Below are 23,453 nucleotides of genomic sequence, written 5' to 3'. Positions count from 1 at the left end.
ACTGTGGGAGGCAGTGGAAGACAGGAGTGCCTGGCATGCTCTGGTCCACGGGGTCATGAAGAGTCGGACACGACTAAACAACTAAACAACAACATATGCTATATGGTCATTTGTGGACCTAATTGGTATCTAAAGCTATTTGCACATGTGGCCATGCAACCAGTCCATGCAGAATGTAGGTACCCTATATATAGAAATGAGCAAACCACTGATATTTTAGGAGCAGGCTAGCAGGCGGGGACCATTACTTACATCACAGGAGCCTACACAACACAAATCACTGTTGCTGTATGTAGGTTTTATTTTATTTGTTTTTTTTATGTTATATTTTGGAAATGTACATCCAGGTTGTTTTTTCTTTAACAAAATTTTGGGGCCCCAAGAGAGTGGGGCCCTAAGCTATAGCTTGTTTAGCTTATCTGTAAATCTGGCACTGACCATGGAACACGAGAAAATGAGCTGGCCTTGATTGAGGTCAGCTGCTCTGGTCACCTTGGGCTGAATAAAGGGGGCATACCTCAAAAATCTCAAACCCAGCAATGTCGAGGATTCCCAGGAAGGATGCTCCCTGTCTCTTGGTCTTGTCCAGGGCTTTGTTCACCCGGCTCAGAATCCAAAGGAAGAGGCGTTCATACGTTGCTTTGGCTAAGGCCTCTATTGCAAAATCAGCCTGTTGAAAAAGTTAAACGGAAGCAAGACCAAAATCAGTGAAGGAACCACAGCCAGATTTTATTGCATGGCAATCATTGGTGTCTGGGCTGGGGGAAATTCCCATTGCTTGGGTGCTGGATCTTTTGAAGACCAGGACCAGAACGGAGGAAACAAGGGAAAGAAGGCCATCATTACCTGTTCCTTGGTCTGAGCTTTCTGAACAACATCTCGGCCAACCTTGATTCTTGGGGTGAGTATTGACCGGGTGAAATCTGTCACATTAATACCCATAAGGTGGCACACTTTTTGTGCAGCTGGAACAGAAGAGATTTGAAATGCCGTTTTATACTACAGATCATGGACAAATTCAATTTTGGTTGCATTTGAACAAGAAGCTACCTAATTTGCACTTTTCCAACCAACGTGGGGACGAAAACACAAAATCCGCTGTGCCCTGAATTTTGCAATGCAGTCCCTCCAACCAACGTATACCAAAAAATGCACATATTGGTGAAAACAACCTACCAAGATGCATTATATTCGCAAAACCTGTTTGTGAAAATGTGTAGGTCAGTCAAAACTCCATACAAAAATGTGTTTGTTAGGGGACGTTCTCACCCAAATGCTGGTGAATTTTCAGGGGGGTTCTTTATAAACAAAACCCCCCACACCAAAACCGCTGCAGAAATGTGGAGAAAGGAATTTAAGACGGGGGGGGGGGGGTGGGGGTGGGAAAAGTGGGAAAACCAAAACTGACTGATTTGTGCACCCACTATTTCATACAGCACCTTCCCCCCATTTGAGCTGCAAGTAAGAAATGTCAGATGTACCATCTGAAAGGCAGATTTTCATTTTTCATGAGCAGCTGCTGCTGAATATTGATATACAAGTTTCTGCTGTTGGGTACTGGTCATGTGTGCATGACTGCTTGTAAGCTATACATGGTCCATTTTTGCAGAGGGTCGGGGACTCACAACGAGGGCAGAAATCTGAATCCTGCACAGTTCTCTGTCATACCTGTGTTGTCTGGCATTGAAGCTTGGTCTGTGTTCCTCTCTTTCTTGAAGACGATATTACCAAGCTGGAGAACGGATGAGACGACTCTCAGCATTGCTGCGTGGGCGTAAAGGAGACATCTTTAAGAAGCCTGAACATATATACAGATTCGTGTTCCGCTCAGTCTACAAGGGGGCTCAGAAAAGAGTTTTAGCCCCACCACAGTCTGATGGAAAGGTCTGTTTTACATTTCGTACCCAGGATTAACCCCTAAGCTTCCAAGTCCCAAAGATGAGCGAGTGCCAAATTGGGTGCATCTCCCATACTCAGAATTCCAGGTTACAACCCTATGGCCTGTTAAATGCTGTGCATTATGTTTTTATTATTATACTACCTAAATTATGTTCATAATGTTGTACACCACCCTGGAATCTTTGGATAAAGGGTGGTATATAACTGAAGAAATACTTATGAATAATACTAGTAATACTACGTTTACAAGTAAAATTAGCTCATGTTCGGGTTGCTCTATTTCAAAAAGTAAAAACCAGGACACCCCAAAAGTTGTTGAATTTTCTTTAGACAACCCCCAAATTTGTTGAGCTTACTCAGAGTTGGCCCTGCCCAAAATTTATTTCTGAGTTGTTTACTCTTGCATCTTTTATCTCAAGATTGGTTGCACACACTTTAAAATCTGTCTGGAGGATACTGCAGACAACAGTAAAATTTCTGGGCCAGTAGGTGTCACCAGACTGAAAAACTAGAGACACCGTGTTCCCTTAGGCACCAAATGCAGTTAGAGAGCCTTAAAGAAAAGAGGAAGAGTATTTGGAAAACAACCACAGCAAACAATTCATCTGACTGATGTCTCCTCTTCTTCCAGTCATAAAACATTTTCAACACAGCTGCCGCTTCTCTTCATTTACAAAAATAAAAAAATAAATCCCAATCTGAACTCCCATGTCCCAATCTCCTTGCAGCTCTCTGCTTGGACGCCAGTGCTTAGAGGCCCCTAAATCCTAGCTTTAAATGGTCATCTGTCTGGTACTTCCTGGCTGAAGTTCAAATCCCTTCTGCTGAGTTTGTGCAGAGTCCTGTTTTAAGTCCAGGAATGCTTAAAAAGTTTATCTTTCCCTCGCTGCATCTCAAACATTCAGAGCCCAGGTTTCCAGCTACTGCTCTGTACTGAAAAATTTATCAACGGTGTTGAATCTGCAGAAACACTGCCTTTGAAAAAACAACAACAATTCTAATTCATTCTTGATGGTGATCATACATGATCCAGGTAGGGCTGGGAGAGGCCCAAACCCTGCAGAACTGCTGCCAGTCTGTGTAGGCAGTACCAAGTTAGATGGGTCAACAGTCCGACATGTTCTGTGGCAGCGACCTATGTTCAAAAAGCTCATTTAGCACAAGTTACCGATCAGAGCTGCGCAAATGATCAACAGTAGACGAGAAATCAATGGCAATTGAATTTGTTTCTCATTTGCAATCTAATACACAGATGCAGATCATAAGTTCCTGATGTGACTGAGTGGTAACGGAAACAGTTTCTGAGTTCTAGACATTTGAAGCTTGGCGCTGTGGGCTAAACCACTGAGCCTCTTGGGCTTGCTGATCGGAAGGTCGGAGGTTCGAATCCCCGCAATGGGGTGAGCTCCCGTTGCTCTGTCCCAGCTCCTGCCAACCTAGCAGTTCAAAAGTCCTATCCCTGCCCCCCCCCCCGGCCTTTGGGCTCGCAGGAACTGTAGTTCAACAATGTCTAAAAGGCACTATGTCTTTGGTCCTTAACCCTTGGGTTGACACCCATTGATATGAGCTGGATTATGACTATCACCAAGCGAATAGATGGTAAAATATAGAGAAGCCAGATCTGGGTTAATGCTGGGTCCCTTATCTAAAAAGGGTGAGGTCAGTGGCGTAGCGTGGGGGGTGCAGGGGGGGCTGGCTGCACCGGGCGCAACATCTGGGGGGGGGCGCTCGCACTCGCAGCTCTCTGCCCCTACCTGGCTCACTCACTCTAGGGGGCGCAAATTACTTGCCTTGCCCCGGGTGCTGACAACCCACGCTACGCCACTGGGTGAGGTCTAGGCTGACCAGTAGACCTCTTCAGGAGAAGTCTTTAAAATCACTACTTAAAATGTTTTCAGTTTTGCAAGGAGCATATGTCTGCCGAGGCAATTCCCCTTCTGCTTTCAGCTTCTTGCAACAGGCCTTTATGCAGAAGGCGCTGCCACTGCACACTTCATACATCATCAATGCCCTTTCCCCTTCTTTCTAAATAGTGGATAATCAGGAAGAAGAAACCCAGAGGCTCTGTGGAATCTAGTTGCAGACCCCACCCATTTGTGGGTTGGTGGTTCCTCCCCTCCCTAATCTAGGCCTCCATTAACAATATAATCTCCCCTATTGCACACACCGTCCAATTCCACGCTACCCACAAACCAGCCAACATTTCACAGGTGGAAACAGGGACGTGGTTATAATAGAGAAAGCAGTAAATTGCAAGCATAATTCTGGTGAACAAAAATCCCCCCAACAGTTACTAGAATAGTTGCTAAAATAAACACTCTCAGGCATTGAAGAAGTGCAGAGGAAGCTTGAGAAGGTAAAAACAAATACTACAAACCTAACGTTGGAAATCACAATCCTCTCTCTTCAATTTTGCTTCAAGGTATCTGAAACTAATCCTACAGCAAAGCTAATTTAAGCCTGGAAGCTCAATGCATATACAGTGGTGCCTCGCAAGACGAAAAGAATCCATTCCGCGAGTCTTTTCGTCTTGCGGTTTTTTCGTCTTGCGAAGCAAGCCCATTAGCGGATTAGCGCTATTAGCGCTATTGGCAGTTTAAGGGCTATTAACGGCTATTAAAGGCTTAAGGGATTAGCGGTTTAGCTGCTAAAAGGCTATTAGCAGCTTAGCGCTTTAGAAAAAGGGGTTGGGGAACAGAAAAAAAACTCAAAAATCGCAAGACATTTTCGTCTTGCGAAGCAAGCCCATAGGGAAATTCGTCTTGCGAAGCGCCTCTGAAAACGGAAAACCCTTTCGTCTTGCGGGTTTTCCGTCTTGTGAGGCATTCGTCTTGCGGGGCACCACTGTAACTGGACCGCTCTCTATATCAGCTTTGCTAAAAGGCTCTTTTCAAATACCTTCATGCAAAACCTGGATCCAAATGCCGCTATTCCCATGAAATACAAGACCCCCCCCAAAAAAGATGCAGTTCACCAGACTAAATCAGGGTAGTTTTAAACATCCATCACCACTCACTCAAATATCCATCCTGCACTGGGTGACAGATTGCTGTTGTTTTCTGGATACAGAAAGAAAATAAATATATGAAGCACATTTCTTCCTTACCAACTTGCTCTTCCTCATTGAAGCCCATAATACCCATAGCCTCCAGGGTCTCCTGGAACATCTCATCGTCTTGCTGAGAGGGAATGGGCACGTAGCCATTAGACAGGAAAGTGTAGTTGTTGAAACCTTCGAGCAGCAGGTCATCTAGAGAGTGAACAGTAGCAGAATTGAGACGAGCCAGTGCTATAAAAGAAAACTGCAGCCTTTTATGCCTCTTATTACAAATTCTGCACGTTTTAATGTAATTTATGTCCTCCCCGTCATACTGCAAGCGGCTTTGTGTGGCTTATAACCTCAAAAGGCAGCCCATGAAGTACATGCAGAGATGAAGGGTTGTAGCCAACTCGGTCCTGCTCAGAGTAGAGCCATTGAATTGAAGAACTTAACATGGTCCCTTTGGCCCAGTATATGCTCCTGTAAGCCCAACCTCTAGCCCAACCTTTCCCAACCAGGTAGCCCCCACCCCAAAGCCCACCCTGCCCCATTATGCCCTTGCCCTGCCCCCTTTCCCAGCCACTTCTGGGTTGCTGCAATGCGCGCATGTGCAGTTTCACATCAGTTGGATGTGCCTTAATCAGTTGTTGCCTGCACCAAGTCAGAACCAATCTTCCACCCATCTCAGTATTTTCTGCACTGACTGGCAGAGGCTTTCCAGGGGTCCAGGCAGGGAGTTTCCCCCAGTCTTGCTTACGGATGCCGCTGGGAACTCCTGCATGCAAAGGAGAAGTTCTACCACTGAGCTATAGCCCCTCCCCGACGGTTCGAAACAGAAGCTGTCACTGCTAGTGCCTTACTCTTCATTTGTTCCGTGGCTCCAGCGAGCAGGTAATAAAATATGTGGAAGGTCCTTTCATCTCGGGCTTGCCGGATGGCCCGGGACTTTTCCAGCAAATCTGTCGGCAAATGTTAAGTAAGCAAGCAAAAAAGCGAAACTTTGGGTGCTTTTAAATATTGGCTCTGGAGTTTTCACTACTTCCCATAGTATCTCTTGCATAGGTTCTAAATGGTTTCAATTGTGCAAAGCAATTGGATTGCTTTGTTGTTGTTGTTGTTGTTGTCGTTGTCGTTGTCAGATCTCCACCTTAAGTGCTAATTTAATACCTTGGTTCTCAAACTTAATCCGTTCTGGAAGTCCGTTCCAAAACCAAAGCGTTCCAAAACCAAGGTGCGCTTTCCCATAGAAAGTAATGCAAAATGGATTAATCCGTTCCAGACTTTTGAAAACAACCCCTAAAACAGCAATTTAACATGAATTTTACTATCTAACGAGACCACTGATCCATAAAATGAAAGCAATAAACAATGTAGTGCAGTCACACAATCAATCAACCAGAAGCTGAAATGGGTTCTACACAGTCACAAAAACAGCCGCAAAAACAAAAACGCAAAATAAATAACAAAAACAGACAGACCTCAGCATAACACTCAAAACGGAATTGTAACACTCGAAATGGAGCACATTCAGCTTCTGAAAAAAGTTTGCAATTGAAACACTTACTTCTGGGTTTGCAGTGTTTGGGTTCCAAGTTGTTTGAGTATCAAGGCATTTGAGAGCCAAGGTACCACTGTAGTGGAAAGCTGGGATATGTAACCTAATAAATTTGTTTTAATAAAGAGCCCCATGGCAGGCCAGCTGCATCTGGCCTCCTCTCCCCTCAGCCGTCAACTGGGGGCAGCCATTACATCAGACCATCTCAATGGGAGAGATGGGAAGCAGAAGATTCACTCCATCACTTTCCCCCCAAAAGCCCATCTCCATCTCGCATCTTCCGGTCCCTGAACTGTGACAGCTGTGTCATTATAAGAACTGCTTTAAGAATTGCTGCCTGAGTTTGATTTCTCCACCTCCTCTTTCCTCCCTGACCCTTTTCCTTGTGCGTCATGTTTATTTAGACCAGGGTTTCCCCAAACTTGGGTCTCCAGCTGTTTGGGGACTACAACTCCCATCATCCCTAGGTAGCAGGACCAGTGGTCAGGCATGATGGGAACTGTAGTCCAAAAACAGTTGAAGACCCAAGTTTGGGAAAACCCTGGTCTAGACTGTGGGCGGGGACTGTATTAATGGGTTGTATGTGGGAGCTCCTTTTGACTCAAGAGCAAGGTATAAATGCTTTTATATACCTTTATTATATATATATATATATATATATAATAGCAGCATCGAATTATGGTGCTGGAGGAGACTCTTGAGAGTCCCATGGACTACAAGAAGATCAAACTATTCATTCTGAAGGAAATCAGCCCTGAGTGCTCACTGGAAGGACAGATCCTGAAGCTGAGGCTCCAATACTTTGGCCATCTCATGAGAAGAGAAGACTCCCTGGAAAAGACCCTGATGTTGGGAAAGATGGAGGGCACAAGGAGAAGGGGATGACAGAGGACGGGATGGTTGGACAGTGTTCTCGAAGCTACCAACATGAGTTTGACCAAACTGCGGGAGGCAGTGGAAGACAGGAGTGCCTGGTGTGCTCTGGTCCAGGGGGTCACGAAGAGTCGGACACGGCTAAACGACTAAACAACAACAACATCATCTGGGAGCTCCTTTTGACTCAAGAGCAAGGTATAAATGCTCTCTAATATATATATATTATAGCAGCATCTTTCAGAATCTAAGCCAGAGAGAGAGAGATTTCCCATTTGTGCCAACCTGATTTTATTTTAATTGAATGTCCCTGGGGCTGAACACAGGACCATCCGTATGGGAAGAGGGAGCCATTCCCCCTGTGACATTCCCCCTCCTTTTCCGAACACATACCCTGCATGGACAAGACAACTTAAAAGTCCTTTCTGGGTTTGTCATTGGCAGGAGTGGAGAACGTCAAAATATGGCCCTTGGGACTTTCCCAAAGCCATATCCCTCATCAACTCTGCTCCACGCTCTCCTTAGGCACTTTTGCCTTGCTGGGATGTGCCTCTTTCTTGCCAAGATAGTGGATAGAGAGGGTGGGGGTGAGCTTATCTGGTTTTTACATGGCTGGAGTCTCATCTACTGACCTCCGACATTTGTCTCTGGCCATGCCCAGCACCCATAAGTTTCCCCATGACAGAATGCAGCCCTCAGGTTCCCTGATCTATGGCAACATCTTGTAGCAATGAGTTCCACAGGTGAGATGTTGGCCCCGCTTCTGGCTTTCTGCTTTGCTTCAGCTGTGATGAAGTTAATGAGTTTCTCCCTGATGTTCCTCCTTTTCTTCTGTCTCCCCACTGCAGATATTTAAGCCTTCCTGTATAAGGGAGATGCTCCTTTCCTGTGTCTCCTCCAGCTCTACAGAAGTTTCGGGTTTGCCAATGACTTCACTCATTTGCTTTCGATATTTATGCAGAGGATGACTATGGGGATGAATCTGCTCATTTGTTTGTTTCTCTGTTTAAACAAAGCGCTTTTGCACAAACACCACCCCAAGGGAAAAAAGCTGCTGGCAGCCACTCCTGCACGAAAAGCAAATTTTTACTGGAAATGTTGACATTTCAGCTTGGTTACTGGGAGAGACCACAGAGACCACATAACACCAGTCTTGAAAGACCTACATTGGCTCCCAGTACATTTCCGAGCACAATTCAAAGTGTTGGTGCTGACCTTGAAAGCTCTAAACCAGGGGTCGGAACCTAAGGTCCACGGGCCACAAGCGGTCCATGGGGGTTGTTTAACCAGCCCATGGACCCCCGCTGGCCACTCAGCTCCCGTACGCCACACTAAACTGGCACGGAGCAGAGCGGGGACTGCCTTCTGGATCAGGCCCAATTGCCTTCTGGATCTAGCCCGCGAATGGTCCAGGAATCGCCACGTGGATCGCCAGCCTGTGTGTTCTTTCCCTCTCCCTCCCTTGGCGGCGGTGGCAGCGCCTCCTCCCTCCCTCCTCCTGGTTTCTCCCCGCCCTGCCTAGAGGAGGCAGGGGGCTGGGCTTTGTTGGTGCCAGCAGCACCAGCGCTTGAGCGGCCGCCGTTTTAAGCAGCCCCTCTCTGGAGCCCTTTTGCATGCTGCTCATCGTCCTTCCACTGCTGCCGCCGCCAGTCCCTGCTGTTCGCAAGACACAGGTAAGCAGCCACCGGGGCTCTTGCATTATTTCCCCCCCAAAAATATAGTCCGCCCCCCCCCCCACAAGGTCTGAGGGACAGTGGACCGGCCCCCTGCTGAAAAAGTTTGCTAACCCCTGTCCTAACCTATTCTCTCCTGTGGCTTAGTGCCCCCACTCTGGGTGGCCAGAAGGAGCTATTGCTGCTCCTCTGGAGTCAGCTGACCCGAGGAACCACGCTGGGTCCAACACCTGCACCTATATATCTGCTGCTTCTGGAATGCCTCTTCCTCCTGATCTGGGGATGAGGAAGAAATTTGGCATTTTGATTCACCCGTTCATGAGAACCTAGCTAATTCTTGCCCTCCCCAAAGCGACGCACAAACTCAATCAGCAGCCATTCGAGATCTGCACCATGAACGAAGGCAGCAAAGCTGCCAGGATCAGCCCCAAACAGAGACAACCACATCAGATCAGCCTCCTACCTCCTCTCCCCACCTGGCCTTGGAAATGTTTGCCTTTCTCAGGCACAACTCTGAGCTCTGAGTAGAACTTTCTCGCACTCCTCCAATTCCATCCCACGTGCCAAAAAAAGGATACAGGTTTCTATGTTTGCTCCCACGATGTAGCCGGTTACGTCAAAGTTGATGCGGATGAATTTGCCCTGTCGGTGACAAGAGAAGACGGCTTTTGATACCTGCTAGCACAACCTGAGAATTATAGGCTTCCCCAGGCTAACTTAACCAGAATGGAATTGGGATGGGGTTAGCTTGAAGGGATTCCGCACAGAGATATACAGTGGTACCTTTGGTTGTGAACGGGATCCGTTCCGGAGGCCCGTTTGCAACCTGAAAAGAACACAACCCACTGCGGCGCCTCTGTGCACATGCGGTTTGCGATTCACCGCTTCTGTGCATGCGTGTGACGTCATTTTGCGCTTCTGCGCATGTGCGAGCGGCAAAACCCGGAAGTAACCCTTTCTGGTACTTCTGGGTCGCCGCGGGATGCAACCTGAAAAAACGTAACATGAAGCAAACGTAACATGAGGTATGACTGTAGTTCCAAAACCATTTTTGGACACATGGGCAGATCTGAATTTTTGAGGGCCACCCCCTCTGGTCACTCCGCTTGCCTTCTCATAGATCAGCTCCCCCAGCTGCCCAGATAGAACGTGTGCGCATGCAGAGTTCGGTTTTCCCCGAGGGATCTGCGTAAAAGTTGGATCCAGTGGAAGTGAGCCTCAAAAAGACCATAGAGCTGAAAGAGGAAGTGGGAAAGAACATCATTCTTCTGATTCCTCCTTCAGCTCTATGTACTTTCCGAGCGAGAAATGGGTAACTCTCACCACCTCATGACCAAGAGGGCAGTGAAGGGGGCCCCTGGTTTCGTGGGTACCAGATAAAGACCTTAAGGGGGCCATTGCACTGGGGGGTCACACCGGTAACCCCTCGCTTGGCTGATGAGAATTGTGATTGCAGCTGTTTTTCTGGATTCAAGCAGGGATCTCCAGCTCCAATTGTGCTTATTTTCCAGAGACGGTCCCAGATTTACAGAAGCCATCCCGATTTCTGATTTGAGACAGGAACGTCCAGCTTTTACTTATCCCTATTTTCATCGGATAAATGCCGGAGGGTATGGGACAATGGATATGCTTTAAAGCACTGTGTCATTGAGATCCATACACCTTGTAGCTTATTTTCCCAGAGGCAAATGAATGCACTGGGCCCAGTGCATTCTTGTTGGCACCCCATAGCTCATAGTTAAGTCCCACTTGGTCTATACATTTAAAGCAGTATTATATCACTTCCAACTTACGAATCGGGAAGAGTTGTCGTTCTTCACGGTTTTGGCATTCCCAAAAGCTTCGAGGATGGGGTTCGCCTGCAGCAGCTGTTTCTCCAGCTCACCCTAAAACGGATTCAAACCCCATTATCCTCAGAAAGAAGACAAGTCTCTCCACCGTAAACAATCACACACAAGAGGCATACAGAGGCTTCGGCCAAGGCAGGTCCAGCCTTGATTCCCTCCCCTGCAGATAATCTCCTTTTTTTAAAAAAAATGCATGTATATTGTAATGCATGCCGCGCAGGGCTTTCTTTTGCTATGGGCACCCCAGTCAGGATTCTACTACAACACACACAGCGTAAGGAGGTGGGAACCACTGCACTGGGTATTTTATACCAGTCTAGCCCTCCATACATTGCTGGACTCCAACTCCCATCATCCCTGGCTATTGGGGCTGATGGGAGTTGGAGTCCAAGAACATCTGGGGAGGCCATGGGTGTCCCATCACCCGTGCTTTGCACATTCCAGTCTACAAGCATTTTGGAGATTATCTCTGCAAGGGATGGAAAGGAGAAGCCTGAAACGGCCCGCAGTAAAAGAAGAAGAAGAAGAAGAGTTTGGATTTGATATCCCGCCTTTCACTCCCTTTAAGGAGTCTCAAAGCGGCTAACATTCTCCTTTCCCTTCCTCCCCCACAACAAACACTCTGTGAGGTGAGTGGGGCTGAGAGACTTCAGAGAAGTGTGACTGGCCCAAGGTCACCCAGCAGCTGCATGTGGAGGAGCGGGGAATCGAACCTGGTTCCCCAGATTACGAGACTACCGCTCTTAACCACTACACCACACTGGCTCTCAAAAGGCTGAGCTCTCTGTTTCTTCCTGCTCCTTGTTTAGCCCGGCGCTGTCCACCGAGTCTCCTTTGGATGGGCAAGGCAGCTGGTTGCTGCAGATGAAATCCTTTCTTCAGATGGCCACAACGGAGGGCAACACAACTCTTTTCACTGTGTGTCCAATGCTCCATCAAAGGCTGGCCGTGATGTTTCTGGAATGGCCTGCTAAGAACTCCTCCCTTCCCCTCAAACCCCGGACCTAGAGTGCTGAAGCATTTACTCAGCAAGGGGACAATGCTGTAAATTAGGCAAGGGAAAGAAATGGCCAAAAAATAAAAACCTGAAAGGTAATGCAGCACAAAGCAGATTACGCCGCATCTATTAATCATGTTAAATGCAGGGCTTTTGAAAAGGTTGAATATGACAATGCATTATTTTGGGTTTTTTAAAAATATCCAGATTCCCCAACCCCTGTGCAAATGCATGCATGCAGTTACACACGGATGATGATGATGATGATGATGAACACTCACACACACAAGCCATGCAATGTATCCAGGCAAACGCTTATTAAGCATATTCTGAAAGCAATGACAACAGGCCAGTTAACGGATTTAGGTCAAAGAAAGAGGAAGGCGGAATATCGGAGGCGAATCCACAAGAGGCATACTTTGCTTTGGGCTTCTAAACGGTCTCCTCCACTCATCACCTGTGGTGATTATGAATCAGCTCCAGGTGACTAGATAGCAAAACTTCTGTGAACTGGAAGAGAACGGTTTCCTTTTTTTTCCTTTCAAGCTGTCAATATGGATGAATAACGTTTCATTTCTTCGCCACTAGGCCAGTTGTTTGGGGAGGAGTGGACAGAGGGACAAGTAACATCTGTAGACTTAGCTGCCAAACTATGCTGTGCAGAACAGCTGTTCAATTGGCACTTTGCTTCTGGAGTTTTAGTCAAGTCATTCTCTGCCAAGAGCTGAAGGAATACTGGATCATTTATGAAACCAGAACTCAACTTTCAAAATTACTGATGGACAAGGAGCCCCACATGTGAGGTTTCCATTGTCCTTGGGGGGGGTGCTTTGTGAAAGCATCAATCAAAAAGGAGAAAAGGCCTCTGAAACCTTGGAGATCAGAACTAGGGCTGTGTCCACACCATACATTTAAAGCACACACATTCCCCCCCAAAAGAATTCAAGGAACTGTAGTTTGTTGAGGATGCAAAGAGCTACCATTGCCAGAACCCTTAACAGACTACCATTCTCAGGGTTCTTTTGCCGGAGGTGGGAATGCAATTCAAATGTGCCCTAAATGTATGGTTCGTACACAAGCTAGAGGTTTCTGCCATGTCTCACTCAGCTGCCAATTCCCACATACCGTATTTTCCACCCCATAGGACGCACCGGCCCATAGGACGCACCTAGTTTTTGGGGGGGAAATAAAGGGGAAAAAATTATTTCCCCCCCAGGTGCGCTGCGCTAATCCCAAATCTTGGGGCGTGCGGAGCTCAGCGCGCCCCAAGCTTCTGGGTGCCGGCAAGGTCTCCGCTAGCCGTGGGAGAGCTGGGTCTCCCATGGCTAGCAGATAGCTTCCTGAAGCCTGGAGAGCGAGAGGGGTCGGTGCGCACCGACCCCCCCTCACTCTCCAGGCTTCAGCGAAAGCCTGCATTCGCCCCATAGGATGCACACACATTTCCCCTTCGTTTTTGGAGGGGAAAAGGTGCGTCCTATAGGGCGAAAAATACGGTAACTGGCGCCTATCGATGCTGCAAAACTGCCAAGTCTGTATTAAATAAATTCCCAAAGTTTAAAGCTTAATTCTTTTGCATGGCGATTGTTATAACTTGGCCACTTTGAAGGCATGCAGAAGGAGGTTTGTTGCAGGTGTAGCACAGGGCAGGCAGCAAGCAATGTCAAAAAACAAACAGCGTGCAAGCAGACCGGGATGATGTCAATCAACTACCACACTGTGATCCTTGGGGAGAGTAAGGCACTCTTTCAAAAGCGGTCCAGTTTTGAAGCGCATCACCTCTCGGGGCTGCTTCCTCTCGAAACGACACTTCTGGCCACAAGTTTGCTCTTCTGAGATGTGTTGGAGAGAGGAAACGATTCCAGTGTGCAAAACCGAGCAGTGCTACTGGGAAAAGCAACTCTCGTGGCCTCAGTTCTCATGGATACTGTGATTCTGGGAGCAAGACCAGCTGAAACCCAGACCGCTAACTCTGACGATGGTGTGTTTGAGATCAGGGCATTGGGAAAACATACACGTGAACCCTATTGTTGCCCTGAGCCATGAGGGATCTTGTCACATCAAACCATTGGGTGATTTCTTCTAGAAGGTGGAGTGCAAAAACACCATGCAGATCTACACTCCGTGCCTTTGTATATACACACACACACACACACACCAAATAATCCAGGTTACTCACGTAAGCAAAAGATGGACCTTGCTGCAGTCAGATAACACAGCATAAAACAGTTGTCAGTATCATTCCCGTCACATCCCAAAGTACTTTTTTTAAAAAAAGGTGTTTCCACCTGAATTCACAGTCCACAGCGGCAGGTGTTTATATGTATGTATGTATGCATGTATATTATATATGCAAACAGACACACAACACACCTTCTCAAGGAAAATAAAGGCAGAAGGACCAACCTGTGGATCTGCACTGGTACCTTTAGATATGACCTAAATCCAAACAAATAAATGTTTTGCTCGAGGGCGGGGAGGGGGAGGAAGTATAGGTGATAGATTAGTCTTAAATTGAGCTCTCCACTTTTTCACATCAACCTGCCATTTTTCTTTTAAGTCCTTGTGAAAATTCATCAGAATCTAAGTGCGGATTTCTTCTAACAGGTGCATTTAAAAAAAAAAAAAAACACTTCTGCCAAATACAACATATTCTGGGATCTTATTGTCACCAATATAGGCATATATTGCATGTTTTATGTTTATAGAATGCATTGCTGCACACAGGAGCTGGCTAGAGAGCCGCACTGCAAAAATTTGGGGAAGTGCGGATTTCGGAAGGCGCCTGGTTCGCATCTTGTTTCGGAAAGTGGAGATTGGGCAAGCTGAATTGAATTTCTACCCTGTCCCTAACTCCCAACGCCCATCTCCCCTGACCATTGGCCATATTGGCTGGGGGCTGATGGGAGATGGAGTCCCACAGAGCCACAGGTCCCCCCCCCCCGCAGGCCTGATGGAAGGAAAGGATCCAGCCCTGTCTCACCCATAAGCTTTAAAGATGGGGAGGGGACTTCTACATTTCCCCAGCATCAGCAACTCCCCAGAGGAGGAGCCGCATATGGAAAGCTATGCGCTCTTCTGCCTGCCTGCCTGCGCTTAAGGAGGGGATGTCAAACAAATAGCCCTTTTTCCATAAACACACAGGGGTTGTGACATAACTGCGTCCTCTCAGTAATATGTCAGCAACTTGGCAACGAAAGGAATGCAGAAAATGGCCTGAGCTGCAAAGCAGCCGGCCTGGTCCAGGTACCATCATTCGCTAAAGACTATCCCAGTGCTCCCCTAGGAGACATTCGTGTTGTTTTTGTTTGTCATAGAATCATAGAGTTGGAAGAGACCACAAGGGCCATCGAGTCCAACCCCCTGCCAAGCAGGAAACACCATCAGAGCACTCCTGACATATGGTTGTCAAGCCTCTGCTTAAAGACCTCCAAAGAAGGAGACTCCACCACACTCCTTGGCAGCAAATTCCACTGTCGAACAGCTCTTACTGTCAGGAAGTTCTTCCTAATGTTTAGGTGGAATCTTCTTTCTTGTAGTTTGGATCCATTGCTCCGTGTCCGCTTCTCTGGAGCAGGGAGAAAACAACCTTTCTCCCTCCTCTATGTGACATCCTTTTATATATTTGAACATGGCTATCCTATCACCCCTTAACCTCCTCTTCTCCAGGCTAAACATGCCCAGCTCCCTTAGCCGTTCCTCATAAGGCATCGTTTCCAGGCCTTTGACCATTTCGGTTGCCCTCCTCTGGACAACCGAGACAGTCGAGACAGAAGAGGCTGCTCCAGAAAATCCTTACCGTGATGCTGGTATCCTTCTTGCCCTTGTGAGAGGAGGCCACGACAGCCAGATACTGAATGACTTTCTTGGTGTTTTCCGTTTTGCCGGCACCAGATTCCCCTCTAAGGAGGAAAGGAGAGGAGAGAGGGAAGGTAGAATTGCATTTCTCTCCCACCACTCAACAATCAGGGAAAGGGAAAAGGTAAAGGACCCCTGGACAGTTAAGTCCAGTCAGAGGTGACTATGGGGTTGCGGCGCTCATCTCGCTTTCAGGCCGAGGGAGCTGGTTTTTGTCCACAGACAGCTTTCCGGATCATGTGGGCAGCAGGACTAAACCGCTTCTGGTGCAACGGAACACCATGATGGAAGCCAGAGCGCACAGAAACACCGTTTACCTTCCCGTTTACCTTCCCACCACAGTGGTACCTATTTATATACTTGCACTTTGATGTGCTTTTGAACTGCTAGGTTGGCAGGACCTGGGACAGAGCAACGGGAGCTCACTGCATCGCGGGGATTCGAACTGCCGACCTTCTGATCAGCAAGCCCCAGAGGCTCAGTGGTTTAGACCACAGCGCCACAAGCTGAGTGTTATTCTGCTTCCACTAGGGGAGAGGGAAGGAGGCAGGGAGGGAGAGACAGACCCAGCCAAGACGAATCCCATTCATTCTGGCCTCTGCTGGCCCCCAGAGAATGACTGCTCCCCACATTAAATGGAGGGCGCCCTTTGGGTGGTCGCGCACAGCCCCCTGGACCCTATCCAGCACCATTAGCACAGGCTTGGCTTCGCCTTCCCCAGGTGGGATACCTGGAGGTCTCCGCCTACCTCAGCCAGTTGCCCAATTCCGCCTGGGGAGGCGTTGCCAAGGTGATCAGGCCAGGTAGGGGGAGGGACCACCTGCCCACACAATAGGGGGAGGATCTTACCTGGGAATCATCAGTTGGCTCCAGAGCTTCTCCCACCCTACCCACCTTCAGTTAAGACTTCTTTCGCAGGTTAACCTTTTCTCCACAGGTACGCGGGCGCTGCTACGTCAAGGTCGCTGTTGAAGGGCTGGAACCTGCATTGGCAGGTTTGCCTTTCCCATAGCAAAACGTCACAACTTTGGCGGTATCAGGCCTTGGGCGGAATCCTTTAGTCTATCTTCCCTAAATGGGGGTGGCCGTGTAGCGGTGACCCACACCCCCCTCTTCTTTGCGGCAGCGGCACCAGGGTTCCCCTTAAAGGGGTTGTTTGAGGGGAGGCTTTGGCCGTACGCCAAGAGGCTGACATTGCTCTCCCCTGCGACGGCAGCGTAACGGGGGCAGGTTCTCTCTGCTTGAACATTTGTTCTCCAGAGCCAGCCCACCCCACCCCCCACTGGATAACCCTGGTGTTCCCGAGATCCCCAGCGGGGGACTGGGAGGGATAAACGCCCAGTGCCTGAGCCAAGGTCTACCCTCATCTGAAACATAATAAAGTTCTGGCCAATTTTAATCCCATAGCACAGTGTTTCTCAACCTGTGGATCCCCAGATGTTGTTCGACTACAACTCCCATCATTCCTAGCCAGAATGATCAGTGGTCAGGGATGATGGGAGTTGTAGTCCAACACCATCTGGGGACCCATAGGTTGAGAACCACTGCATAGCATGTTGTCTTGAGTCATTATTCCACACGGGGGCCGCCCAGGGACTCTGCTAGATACTAGATTAAACTTCCTACAACATACTCCAACAGCAATGGACCTCCTGCCTTTCCACTCTGCCTCTGAGAATTCATGCGACACCATGCACACCAAACTGTGAGATCTAGTAACAAACCGTTCTAGGTCCCTTGCAACATGCGTGTGGGAGCTCAGGCCCATGTGCGGAAACTGCCTTCTTGACCATTGGACCCACATTTGGTCTCGTCCGCTCACTCTGCCAGAACCTGTCAAGTCCCTAACTCATTGAGGGTTTGAGACCCATCAGCTACCCTCAGCCGTTTCCGGGGTTGTGGCTGCTATCACCTGCTGACAGCTTCTAGGAGCCACAGGTGAGAGCTGGTCCTACTCCACCATTTGCCCAAGGAGCTCAAGCAACACTTCTGCCGCTCTCCATTTTATCCCCTCAGCAACCCTGTGAGGTGGGTTAGACTGAGAAACAGCAACTGCCCCAGAGTCACCCAGTGGACTTTGTGGCTAAGCAGGGATTTGAAGCCTTTTCTCCCAGGACCTAGTTTAGTGCTCTAACCACTATTCCGCATGGGCTTTCATACTCCTTGCCACTTATCCAATATTAAACTGAGAGGAGTCAGGAGTCCTAAAGGGCTGGAGAGTTTTTTTGCCTTGGTTCTAAGTTCCTTCACATCTTTTAAAATATTGGGGGAAGGATGTGGAAACAACACGAAGAGATAGATGGCTATCACAGGCAGTGTATAACCAAGCCTTAAAGCTTACTCATTTGTCTGGGATGTTGTCCAGGGGTTTGGAAATATCCACAGCTGGGCGTTTGGGCTTTAAACTTACAAACGTTATTTCGCATTATCTCCAACCCGGCCCTCAGTCCCTGCCTGGCCCTTGATTCTCTCCCTAGGGCTACATACCCTTCACCGGCCTTGCTTTGCACCTTCCTTGAATGTTTTTGCCTGACTGGAATGTGCCCTTCAACTCTGAAAATGTCTCTCACTTGCCTGGACGGAGGACCGAGGGAACAGGGTGTACAGAAACCAGCCAGCTATACAAAAGCAACGTTTACATCTGTTGCTCTCCTTCAGGGGTAGGCAACCTAAGGCCCATGGGCCCACGGGGGTCATTTAACCGGCCCACGAGCCACCTCCGAACCAAGCCACCTGCTCAGTGAGTCCTCATGCGCTGCGCTAAACTGGTGCAGCACGGCACAAAGACTCGCTTCCGCGGCACCGGAAATTGCATCTGCGCAGATACCGGAAATCACACAGATCTCCACTGGAGTGAACCAGCCCAGGCGAGGCAAACCTTGCCAACCCCTGAGTCTCCTTGCTCCTGCCTCAGACCCCGCCCACCACTGCCATGTGGTCCCCAGAAGCTTTCACAGAAGGGTTCGTGGCCCTCAGTCTGGAAAAAAGTTCCCCGTTCCCATCGGAACAGTAACTAAAAGCAGGGACAAGATGGTTGCATCCAGGAGAACGGTCCGCAATTAATTTGCCTCCCCAACATCCTCTTGTATTCCTGAAGACACAAACACATCAAGGAAGCAAGTACTGCTAAGGCAACTGATGCGTTTTCTTTTCTTTTCTTTTTTTAAAGGAAGGACATTTGCAGAGGAGTTAAGAGTGGATCTGCCTGAGGTTCCTTTGATCTTGGAGCTGTTCCACCAACTTCGCTCTGCTCAATTCCTTTTCCTAATTAGGAGGTGCCTCTTCTCAAACGCCGGCCCACAGATAAATGTCCCTGCGGCAGCCCCACATGCGCACCCGAGAGGAGGAAGGTAGGAGGGTGCTTGGCGCTGGCACCAAGCCTTAAGAAGGCTAGATGCTGTTTCTTCCTAGGGTCCTGTTCCTTGGGGGAAGCCACAACTGTTTAAAGTGCTGCAAGACTACTTTAAGAGCAGTTTGTTATGGGTGCCGAAAGTTGTCAGGAGACTCTTTGCAGAGCTACAATTCCCAGAGCTCCCAGGGAAGGAGGGCTGATGGTTAAACCACTGTGGGAATTGTAGCTCTGTAGAAAACTGCAGTCCCTAGTTGGATAGCTGTGACTTCTAAATATATGGTGAGTATATTGTATATATTTAGAAGTCATAGCTTTCCGACTAGGGACTGTAGTTTGCTACAGAGGTACAATTCTCACAGTGGTTTAACCACAATGGTTTAGTATATGGTGAGTATGTTGCTTAACTGGTGGTGCTGTGGGTTTAACCACAGAGCCTAGGACTTGCCGATCAGAAGGTCAGCGGTTCGAATCCCCGCAACGGGGTGAGCTCCCGTTGCTCGGTCCCTCCTCCTGCCAACCTAGCAGTTCAAAAGCACGTCAAAGTCCAAGTAGATAAATAGGTACCACTCCAGCGGGAAGGTAAACGCCGTTTCCGTGCGCTACTCTGGTTCGCCAGAAGCGGCTTAGTCATGCTGGCTACATGACCCAGAAGCTGTATGCCGGCTCCCTCGGCCAATAAAGCGAGATGAGCGCTGTAACCCCAGAGTCGGTCACGACTGGACCTAATGGTCAGGGGTCCCTTTACCTTTATGTTGCTTAACTGGTGCCTGGCTACAGCATCCCCATTCCTCCCAAACAAACTAAGGAAAATCCCCACAACACTAAACAGGTTCACACAGACCATGCTTAACACATGGAAAGGAGAAGTAGGTAAACTGTCCCCAACTCCATCCCCACTAATTCCCCTGGCACACCACCCACTATTCCACCACACAGCACAAAACCTCCTGATAAAAACCTGGCAAGCCAAAGGTTTATACAGTAGATGCTTGGGTTGCAAGCGTGATCCGTGCAGAAGGCACGTTTGTAACCTGCAGCGTTCACAACCCACAGCACCGTGTCTGCGCACATGTGGGTCATGATTTGGCGCTTCTGCGCATGTGCAAAGTGCGATTTAGTGCTTCTGCATGAGCGACAAAACCCAGAAGTAACCCGTTCCGGTACTTCCGGGTTTGGCGTGGTGCACAACCCGAAATCGTGCAACCTGAAGCGTCTGTAACCCGAGGTATGACTGTACTGCCTAGCAGACTTCCACAAAAATAACAAAGCCATATCAACACATCGCCGAAGAATTGATGCTTTTGAACTATGGTGCTGGAGGAGACTCTTGAGAGTCCCACGGACTGCGAAAAGATTAAACCTATCCATTCTGAAGGAAATCAGCCCTGCGTGCTCACTGGAAGGTCAGATCCTGAAGCTGAGGCTCCAATACTTTGGCCACCTCATGAGAAGAGAAGACTCACTGGAAAAGACCCTGATGTTGGGGGAGATGGAGGGCACAAGGAGAAGGGGATATATATATTACAGCAGCACCTTTGAATTATGGTGCTGGAGGAGACTTGAGAGTCCCATGGACTGCATGAAGATCCAATGTATCCATTCTGAAGGAAATCAGCCCTGAGTGCTCACTGGAAGGACAGATCGTGAAGCTGAGGCTCCAATACTTTGGCCACCTCATGAGAAGACTCGACTCCCTGGAAAAGACCCTGATGTTGGGAAAGATGGAGGGCACAAGGAGAAGGGGGGTACAGAGGACGAGATGGTTGGACAGTGTTCTTGAAGCTACCAGCATGAATTTGACCAAACTGCGGGAGGCAGTGGGAAACAGGAGTGCCTGGCATGTTCTGGTCCATGGGGTCACGAAGAGTCGGACACGACTAAACGACTAAACAACAACAACACAAAGAGATACAAGACAAACTAGGGGCACCCAAATGCCCTGGCTAACACATCACCAACTGGTGCCTGGCTGTTGCTGGTAATGAGGCCAGAAGGACCATCGGTCAGATCCGGCAAGGCAATGCTCCTGTGTTCTTAAGGGAGGACGTGTGAGCTCTCTGTCCAAGCCCCTCTGAAGCAAACAGCTCTGGAGCAGGATAAACTCTGCCTAAGGACCCAGCCTCTTTCTTCAAATGGATTCTTTGGGGGGGGGGGGGATGATGAACCCTGATCTCGCACAGTTTCACGTCTGCCTGCAGCTTCACATGGGGCCCAAAGCTGAAATATGTGCATGTTTTATTGATAAAAATTAAGTGTTCTGGGAACGGCTTCAGACTAAACATGCCAGTTTGAAGACATTTGCGTAAAAGGCTTTCACATAAATCTACTTTACATCCTTGCTTTTGGGAAGACCAAAAGCATGCTTAAAAAAAAAGAAAATACATTAACTTCACTTATTATACTTTAGCTATCCTTCTCTTCCACTAAATTTCCTTTGCCCAAGGGCGGGAACGGTTTGCCGGAGACCCTATTTTTCCCTTCCCCAGTTCTGAAACCAGAAATCTGCTAGGCAGACTGAACTGGCTACCTTGCCGCATCGCAGCAAGGATCCCCTTGTTGGATCCCCCTGAAAGGACCCATCTAATCCAGTATCTTGTTTCTTAAGGGGGGGGGGTGGACAACAACTAGATACCTCTAGCAAAGCCAACAAGCATGGCATGAGAGCATGTATTCTGCTGGAAGCCGCCCAGAGTGGCTGGGGAAACCACAAGAAACCACAGAAATCGGGCTCCGGCGGCGTGGTGGCAGCGGGAGGCCCCATTAGCTAAAGTGGTGCTTCAGGTTAAGAACAGTTTCAGGTTAAGTACGGACCTCCAGAACAAATTAAGTACTTAACCTGAGGTACCACTGTACCTCTAAACATCTTTTTCTAGAAAAAAAAGCACTGCCCAGACTGCAGACAGAGAAAACGCTCCTTTGAAAGCGGATGTTTCCTTTAAAACAAAAACGAAAAAACAACCTACTACTACTACTGAATCTACTTTTAGCTGCAAGAGTGAGGAGGTGGAGGTGCCTCTCATTTTACTTCCCAAACATCAAAGCGCCTTGGAGTTTGGAGCAGCTGGCGCTGAGCATTTCTGGCAAGCTATACCTGGAGCTTGTGGTCAACTGCTTGGCAGCAAAGGGTTTGCTATCCAACATGTAATAAAATCTTTCCTTGCTCACTGATATTGCCCCAGACCGCAGCGTCACCCCGCACACCTCCCGTTCACAGTCCATTAAAACGGAAGGTAAACACAGGGCACGGGTGAATCTGTCAATACTGGCTTCTCAATTTTTCAGTCTTAAATTCAATTCTCCACATTTCCACATCAGCTTGCATTTTAAAAATAAAATCACGCTGAAAATTCATCAGAGTCTTAGTGTGATTTTCTCCTAATATCTTCCTATAGATATAAAAACGTAATGCTGTCAGCAGGCAGCCTGCCCTGGAGGATGTATAGCGCTGCATCAGTCTTGGATTAGGATGAAGTCAGAGCACAGCCCCTGTTGCAGGATTTGTAATGTAGTTCCCAGAGTTTTTTAACAGTCAGTCCCTCTCCCCACGGAACTCTGGGAATTGTAGCTCAGTGATGGGGAATAGGGGCCTTCTGACAACTCTCAGCACCCTGAACAAACTACAGCTCCCAGAACCCTTTGGGAGAAGCCACAGCTGCCTAAAGTAAGGTTACCAGATGTCCCCATTTCCCCGGGGACAGTCCCCAGATTTACCAATCCGTCCCCTGACAAAATCCATCTATTTAGTAGGAAGTTGAAAAGTGTCCCCGGATTCATTGAAAAAAACCTGGTAACCCTAGTCTAAAGTGGCCTGATACTTTGAATGTATAGTGCAAATACACACACTGCACACATATTTTGCAGAGGGCCTTCTTGGTAGTGGCACCCGCCCTGTGGAATGCCCTCCCACCAGATGTCAAAGAGAAAAATAACTACCAAACTTTTAGAAGACATCTGAAGGCAGCCCTGTTTAGGGAAGCTTTTAATGTTTAATAGGTTATTGTATGTTAGTGTTTTATTGGAAGCCGCCCAGAGTGGCTGGGGAAACCCAGCCAGATGGGCGGGGTATAAATAATAAAAGTATTATTATTATTATTATTATTATTATTATTATTATTATTATTATTATCATCCATCCAGGCAAGCAGGGGGCAATATCAGTTTGACGACAAATTCCAGCCAGGCAAAAGTATTCAAGGATGGCGAGAAGTGCCTAGGAGAGGTTGTAGCCTAGGGAGCATCCTGACCTGCAGTTTCCCACCTCTGTTTTTAGTGCCATCAGAGTGCCCAGTGCCACACACTTAGCAGCTATGCAAAAAAAGGAAGCAATTTTTCCAAAGCATGGAGGGCGGGAATTAACAAGCT

The 23,453-nt window shown here is 48.1% G+C and overlaps 2 protein-coding genes across 11 annotated transcripts in view; one reads left to right on the top strand and one right to left on the bottom strand.

Annotated features, from left to right (window-relative positions):
• The window catches only part of CIITA (class II major histocompatibility complex transactivator), a 1,021,617-nt gene that overhangs the window by 369,431 nt on the left and 628,733 nt on the right, over positions 1–23,453 (top strand). The window lies entirely within an intron of this gene.
• The window catches only part of MYH11 (myosin heavy chain 11), a 93,980-nt gene that overhangs the window by 43,105 nt on the left and 27,422 nt on the right, over positions 1–23,453 (bottom strand). For 5 of the 9 annotated variants that reach the window (XR_014504887.1, XM_083413312.1, XM_083413309.1 and 2 more), the window contains exons 5-12: positions 15,681–15,783; positions 10,834–10,926; positions 9,619–9,682; positions 5,800–5,898; positions 5,006–5,149; positions 1,669–1,764; positions 847–965; positions 518–670 (exon numbers count right to left, since the gene is read on the bottom strand). Coding sequence is in view for 6 of the 9 variants with exons in the window: in XM_083413312.1 (XP_083269438.1) it covers positions 518–670; positions 847–965; positions 1,669–1,764; positions 5,006–5,149; positions 5,800–5,898; positions 9,619–9,682; positions 10,834–10,926; positions 15,681–15,783 (871 nt within the window). In the remaining 3 variants the exon portion in view is untranslated. Of the gene's footprint in view, positions 1–517; positions 671–846; positions 966–1,668; positions 1,765–5,005; positions 5,150–5,799; positions 5,899–9,618; positions 9,683–10,833; positions 10,927–14,060; positions 14,082–15,680; positions 15,784–23,453 lie in introns of all 9 variants that reach the window. The other 4 variants (XR_014504888.1, XR_014504889.1, XM_083413307.1 and 1 more) reach the window with 1 other exon arrangement.

This window comes from Podarcis tiliguerta (assembly GCF_965153285.1).
Source record: "Podarcis tiliguerta genome assembly, chromosome: 14".
Lineage (NCBI taxonomy): Eukaryota > Metazoa > Chordata > Lepidosauria > Squamata > Lacertidae > Podarcis > Podarcis tiliguerta.
This window is presented reverse-complemented; position numbering and strand designations above follow the sequence as displayed.